The sequence below is a fragment of the Leiobunum rupestre genome, chromosome 11 (genome assembly GCF_980474605.1).
Source record: "Leiobunum rupestre chromosome 11, qqLeiRupe1.1.hap1, whole genome shotgun sequence".
Lineage (NCBI taxonomy): Eukaryota > Metazoa > Arthropoda > Arachnida > Opiliones > Sclerosomatidae > Leiobunum > Leiobunum rupestre.
In genome coordinates this window covers 23,402,464-23,410,192 of record NC_143394.1, presented here as the reverse complement: position 1 = coordinate 23,410,192, position 7,729 = coordinate 23,402,464, and the positions used below count along the sequence as shown (strand labels likewise).

The following is a 7,729-nucleotide window of genomic DNA, read 5'->3' as shown; positions in this document are numbered from 1 at the left end:
TTTCGGTGCAAAGTGTAATCACTGCGTGCGCAGTTTCTCGAGATCTCTGCGTTCGCAGTTTCTCGAAGGGTTGGCAAAACCACCGTGTGACGGTGAGCGTTAACGGAATCATTTGCGGTTCGGTTTGGATGGTGTTTTTTCGCTCATCGTCGTGACGATTCAGTGTATTACGTTTTTGTAATGTTTATGCGCAGGTTGTGAGTGTTGAGTTTGTTGTGTTTGTGTTCTGATGGTTGTGCATGTTGAGTCTGTTGTGTTTGTATGGGCGTTTTCTCTCCAACTTCTTCCTAATGACTTTGGGACGGACCGAGTGCTGAGTGTAATGCTACCTCTCAACGTCCAATGGCAGGGTTTCCACCAGTTGTACACGGTATTCGTCTTAGTATCAATTTGCGATCGCATCGGGCGGGATTTGAACCCGGGACCTCCTGCTTGACAGGCGGACGTTCTACCACAGAACCACCGACACTTGTTGCGCTTTATTGAAAATTAGACCTTCAGCTTTATCGGAAGCGTATTTAATAGAGTACGAAATTTTGGTTTAATTGAAATAGAATTGAAATTGAAATTATTGCATCGAAGAAATTCTAATTTAGCGTTTCTCTATTGATTAAAAACAAATGCGCCACCCAGGTTTCGAACCCAGGCCATTCGGCTTGGCAGTCGAGCGCTCTACCACAGAACCACTGATGGCTGCTTAGTTTCACTGAAATTAAGACACGCATCGTAAGCATAATAGGTAATAAAGTCTTTTTTTATTAATGAATTTATGAAGGCCTAATCTGGTTTTTTAACGAATGAAATTTTAAAGGTTAAATCTTGTTTTAGCGCAGTCAGCCGAGATTAGAGGGTTAAAGGGTAGACCCTGTGGGTGGTCCACTTTGTTAGTTTTTTTGTTATTTATTTACGGATATTATTAACGACCTATATATAGTTGTGTTAATTCAAAGGAGATAATTTAACGTTAATTGCTTTAAGAGCTGGCGGTTAGTCAAGTGGCTCTCTGTGCTTTGTTGATGGTAAGGTTTTTGCTTCTTGTAAATATATTTGGTGTGGATGTTTGGATATCTACGATTTCTAACGCAGTCAATGATTTCCTGGGTGTGCGAGTCATTATATGATATTGGAAATTGGACGGCATTGGTCTTTTTCATGCGGTATGTGTCACAACGTCAACTGGAAGTCTACGAGCGTTGAAATAAAATGACCGTTAAAGATGCGGCAAGTATTTCGTAAGCGAGAAAAATACAAATACCATCTGTAGATATTTCTTTCATTAAAATTTGCTTAGTATTATATTCAACTGATAAACATGTACTGTAAAAAGGGTTAAATTCAATTGAGCATTGTTTTAGTAAGTCTAACTCGCTGTTGTAACTACTTAATTTATAATATTCTGAATAAGTTAAACTCGATTGTTTCGTCTCAATTATTTAAATTAAAATTAAAATTTTATACCGGGCAGGGTTTGAACCGAGAATACGTTTTTTGTAAATAACTCTGAATTGCGGAGATATCTTTGGGGGTCGTGTCGAGAAATTAATACCACTAGGGACCATTCTTCCGAGGAGAGGTATATTTTGGCTTGCCAACTTGTTTTTACAAGATCTTAACAATCCCGCCCGATGGACAGCTAATTTTACTGTTCAGAGTGGTCAACTTCTAAGTTACACAATAAATTTATGGATCTTCTCAAGAGCGTTCCGACTGAATTCTTCACGGTGCAAGATCGAATTCGATCATCTCTGCCGATGTGCGTAGCCTCAAATCGAGCCATCTTCTAGAGTTGCCGCGGAAGTCTCATCTACCAGCAACACTACGTCACCTGGTTTTAGTCAAGGTAAGTAAATTTTAAGCTATAAAAGGTTGCATCGATACGCTGTGGTTGCTAAGGGCTAAGGTTGGTAATTTCGTTGCTAACGAACATCGTGATGTCACTGAGATGAGATCCTATTGAAAATCAATGGGTTCTCATCTGGGTGACGTCAGCAACAGACGAGGCAATCCAAAAATTCTTTCAAACCGTTGGGTTTTAGTTCTCCCCCTCTCTTGGTTTTTACTTCGTGTAGAGATTTTAGTAGCAAGACCAAGACATACTCGTGTTTCCACCTACACCATAATTTGTTTAGTAAAGTTTGTTAGAAGCCCATCTACCTTTTAAAGAGTCCGAAGGAAATCGTGGTAGAATCTCTGAAGTTACTGGAGCTGGAAATGACGTCAATCTGTTTCCTATAAGAAAAAGCGAAGGAGTTAAGGGACTAGCGAGGGCCAGATCACTGTAATGATTAAATCTGCACTCTTGACTGATTAAATCATGATTAATATGATTAAATGGATTAAATCAGCATTAAATCACGATTAAATCTAGTTAGTGATTAAGTTGATTAAATCACGATTAAGCCGATTAAATCATGACTAAAATGATTAAATCTCGATTAAGCTGATTAAATTACGTTTTGAGAATAAAAGTATTCAGAAAAATTAATCACATTTCTTATTAAAATTCCAAATGGAATTAATAGTTTCGTCTAAAATAAAATATACTTCGTTACATTCCTACTTTACGTATCGTTTCCGACTTCTCGATTTTTACGTTCGATCGCCTGAGTCAAGAGAATGATAAGAAGAATAAGAGGGAAAATCAATTAAATTTTCAATCTATTAATTATTTGACTAAAACATTATTGCAATTAAATTAATTGTAACTAAGCGATTATTTGCACATTGCAACTAATTTAATTGCAATTAATATATTTACAATTAAATCATTAATTGCACGTTGCAATTAATATAATCAAAATTTAACCATTAATTGTCCAATGCAATTAATTCAATTGAAATTAAACCATTAATCGCCCATGAAAATTAAATTAATTGTAATTAAATTTATTTTGAATTTAAGCATTAATTCCACATTGCAATTAAATTAATAGCAATTAAAATTAGTTGCAATTAAACCATTAATTCCACATTGCAATCAGTTTATTTGGATTAATAACTGTTAATTTACGTTTTGATTGTTTAAAGTATCAATTAAAACTAACAATTAAGTACCCTATTTAACTTTACGGATATCAGATGAACACGATTTATATATATTTATGCATATGAAATTGCTCTTAGATATATTGCTTCATTAATAAAATTTAGCACTACTCCTTGGTAGGAATCATTACTTTCATAATATCAAAAGAAACGTAATTACGAAAAGTGTGAGAATACCTGTATTTTAATATGCTAAAGGTTTATGAATGCTCGACTCGAGATCGACCACATAAAGACTATTTATTGTCGCCTTTCTGGTTCTTTTTTTAGTCTATGGTAGTATATCGTAGGTAGATGGCGAAAGCATCTCCACAGAACGACGAAAAATACAAAAAAACATTAGGTTTGACAAGTGCTACTCAGTTCCTCCGTTCCTCACTACGAGGGGCCGACTTTGTTGGTTTTAACTTCCTTCCCTCCCCAAGGCATACATTGTCAATTTTGATAATATTCATTTTTTTATTATTTTCTTTGTGTGTCGTTCATATTTCTTTAGTTTGTCGAATATAACTATAAACTAGCAAAAGTTACAAGTCGCAACGTGTTTGTTTGTTTTGTAGGCGATTGGCACGGCACGCAGTGCAAAGGGTACTTGCCTTTCGCTCCAGATAGGCCAGATTAATTTTAAGGATACCGCACACTCCAATTGGACAACTAGAGCAAAATGGCGCTCAATCAAGCATCATTCTCTCCTCAATACAGCCCAAAAAGATCGCGCCTAGCGGCCCTCTTAAACAAATTAAGAAGTGTTGGTGATTTATCGCAATTTATTGAACGCTAATTGGGCAAAAATAAAGAGAGCAGTAAAATACTTCTTCATAAAGCATATAGTTTACATAATTATGATAGTAGCAAACATTAAAATCCTATATTGACAGCACCTCTCTACTACGTAGCTTTTTTTGCTTCAGTTAAATCATTCGGCGTCTTTTTGTCTTTAAATCTCATTATGAAATCACCCTAAAAACTGAACCGGATTAACACTAATGGGGGCCCTGTGCCAAGTATAATTTGGGGCCCTCATTTTTCGACTTTTATAATGTCTAAACGCAAAACACCAAAAGAATAGGTACATTAGCTCTGAAAACGTCGTAGGGTCACAACACTTGGTTACTTTCCATCGATCTTACTAAGTCCGTAGCGCGCGCATTTTTTTATTAACGTGGCTCGCGCAAAATCGCAAGAGTTTCTTTCGTCTAAGCATAAATTATTCATGTCTTGTTCAACTTATTAAAATGTTCCACGCGTTCTTTAATATTTTAGCGTAAAAGGCTCGCGCATTTTTTTATTTATTTTGGAGAGTACGCGCGAAATCGCTCGAGCCCGTTTACGCTAAAATATCAAGACGCGTGTGGAACTTTTTAACAAGTTGAATAAGACATAAATAGAGTTTATGCTAGCGTCTATTACGAATTAGTCCACGCAACACCTCCGAGGCTCGGAATAAGTTAGCCCCAACCTCGGAGGTCTCCTTAGATGGCCCCAACTTCGGGGGCCCTGTACCATAGCAACCTTGACACATACCTTAATACGGCTATGCCTCCGCCCAATTTTTTTTCCTAAAGTAGCCCAATTTGGCGGGAAATCGCCCATCTGGCAACTCTGGTTCGCTCCCACTTACTACGCTACGCATTTTCTATCGCACTACACATTGGTTCGGACGCCACTCTCCAGCCCGCGCCCTTTACAATAATCTGTTTTAATTGTTAGTGTTTAATCAAATGTATTAAAAGATTGAAAATTGATTAGTTGTTACTTGTGAAAAGTCACGATTAATAATTGGTTGGTTTTTAATTGTGACTACAGTATATAACAATTAATCAATTTTAATCGTGAGTTTCCACAATTACAATTAATTAATTGTTAATTTTTATAACCGTGATTAACAATTATTTAATTGTTAAGTTTTAGTTTCCGCCATCTAGATAAAACGTTAAGTTTTAGTGGGAAAAAAGTTATCTTGTGTGGTGACTTTAACGCCCATCACGCGCTTTGGGGATCAAAGCACCACGATGAGAGGGGTATGTTGCTAATCGACTTGTTGAACTCGTTTGATTTGAACGTCGAGAACGACCCGGGTAGTTGCCCGACGTTCTGGACCGTTAAAGGTGATAGTTGGGTGGATCTCACGGTATCCAATATGGCAATTGCGAGTAGAGTAATTGAATGGCGTGCAGGCAATGAGGAGAGCTGCAGTGATCACAAATACATTTTCTTCGAAATTGGTGATCTTGTCCTGGAGAATGATTCGAATGCAATTCGTATCAAGGATATTGATCTTAAAAGGTTTCAAGACAATATCGGGTCTGACTTGGAGAGGTTGATGGAGTCTTCTCTCGACAATGAGGTTGAGGTTGAGGCATGTGCAGTTGAGATTAATAATCTCATTATTGAGCGTTCGAAAGAATGCTCAAAGCTGCGTGGTATTAAAGGGCACAAGTCCACTCCCTGGTGGACGATCGAACTCAGTGAGAAGAGGAAGGAGTTAAGAACGCTCAGGAGGAGGTTCCAAAGAACCAAGGACCAAGCAGCCCGGGAGGCGCTTAAGGTCGGGTACTGTCGCGAGTCAAAAAGCTATAAAGCACTTATAGCAGACTCTAAGCTTAAGTCCTGGCAAAACTTTTGTACGAAGGTTTCAAGGGAGGATCCTTACTCCCTACCTTATAAGTTGGCCACAAAGAAGGTCAAGTGCAAGAATGCATTAAATTGCATCGAAAAACCTGATGGTTCCTTAACCTCGGGTATTGAAGAGACGTGGTCTACTCTGTTGGATACTCTTTTTAAAGAGGACTTCGTGGATGATGATGAGGAGGTTCATACGACAATAAGGGAGTCATTGCACGAAGACTTCATGAGTCAGAACGATGAACCGTTTACGAGTGATGAGGTCTTGGAGACTATCAACTCTTTTAAAAAGGGCAAGGCTCCTGGTGAGGATGGTATTACCATTGAGCTTTTCAAGATTGTTTTCTTAACTTGCCCAGCGTTGTTTGTCAGGCTTTTCAACACTTGCCTCAGCATGGGATACTTCCCAAAGCTTTGGAAGGTTGCTAAGCTAGTTTTTATTTATAAAGAAGGCAGAGACAGGCAGGACGCTAAGGCCTACAGGCCAATCTCATTAATTTCTGTGGTAGGGAAGGTGCTTGATAAGCTTTTGTCAAGAAGGTTGTATTACTTTCTGCACAGCAACAAATTGCTTAGCGAAAAACAATATGGGTTTAGACATAGTCGCTCCACGACTCACTGTATTACCAATATGGATAACAAGGCGAATAATTGTCACACCAGTCTGGTATCTTTAGATATCGAGGGTGCTTTTAACAATGTGTGGATTCCAGGAATCTTACACGGTTTAAGGAACTTTAAGTGTCCAAAAACATTTAATAATAATAATAATAATATTTATTTCGCAAAGAAAAACCAATGCAGGCAACCACGGAGGCAAAGCCTTTACAGGGTGGTTACCAGGACGATACACAACACATAGTAATATAAATACAAATCAAAACACCTAAAAAATTATCTAAATTAAATTAAAATTAAATTAAATTAAATTAAATTAAGAATTTTGACTGATCCAAAGCGCAAATAGAAATTCCGAAACCAGGGAACGAAACTGGGAAACAGATAAGCTAGTAGAATTTTCCCGGATGTCATCGGGCAAACTGTTCCAGGTTCGAGCAGTTCTGAAGAAAAACGAATTTTCTAACGCCAGGCATCTAGCAAACTTTATATAGTAAGTAGGGAGGGTCCGCCTGGAAATCAATGTCAGATGGTCACCGTGATCGAGAGTCGTAGACTTGACGAACTTGAAGAGCGTAATCAAATCTGAAACATCCCTTCGAACAGATAGAGGTAAAAGATGGAGAATTACGAGGCGCTGTTCATAAGGAATATGGCCAGGTGAATTAGATCGTGGAGTTTTCAGGACGAATCGAGTGAAGTTACGCTGTATACCTTCCAACGATGTAATATCTTTCTTGAAGTAAGGATTCCAAACAGGAGATGCGTAATCAAGGACCGGCAGGCACATCGAACGAAATAGAGTGGTAGAAGCGCGCGTAAAACCAGTTGTTCTCCGAATAAGGCCACATAGTCGAAGGGCTCGATTTCCAATGTAACAAATATGGGACGACCATTTCAGATCTCTGGAAACAACGACTCCGAGAATTTTCAAATTGTTTACACGAGCCAGTGGGACGTTGTTTATCGTGTAGGTGACGTCATCGAGAGGTTTCCTCCGAGAAATCACCAAAAAACTGCACTTCTTGATGTTGAGAGAAATGTTATTGGTAACACCCCAATGGAACATCCTATTGACGTTATCTTGCAGAATCAAATGGTCCGTCACAGATCGAATCGGGAGCGATATGTAACTGTCATCAGCGTACTGATAAATAGAACAGTCGGGTGTCAATCCGAGACGAAGATGTTGAACAGTAGTGGTCCTAATATCGACCCCTGAGGAACCCCAGAGGAACCCCAGAGAGATAGAAAGTTCTTTAACCATCTCAAAAGTTCTCCACTGACACCAACTTTCTCAAGTTTGAAAATCAACCGCTTGTGGCAAACCGAGTCAAAAGCCTTTCGAGAACTATCGATGAACACCTAACCCAGCTACGCGAAGTATTCGAGCGGATTCAGGGAGCCAAGCTCTCTCTGAAACCTTCCAAGTGCTTCTTCG

At 38.6% G+C, this 7,729-nt stretch overlaps 1 protein-coding gene across 1 annotated transcript; it reads left to right on the top strand.

The window, feature by feature from the left end:
* The first annotated feature begins 5,185 nt into the window (after window positions 1-5,185).
* On the top strand, window positions 5,186-6,401 carry LOC149922010 (uncharacterized). Its single transcript, XM_090162209.1, has 3 exons — window positions 5,186-5,984; window positions 6,180-6,337; window positions 6,384-6,401. Exons 1-3 carry the CDS (start codon window positions 5,186-5,188, stop codon window positions 6,399-6,401), a joined length of 975 nt encoding a protein of 324 aa, XP_090018335.1.
* The last annotated feature ends 1,328 nt before the right edge of the window (window positions 6,402-7,729 follow it).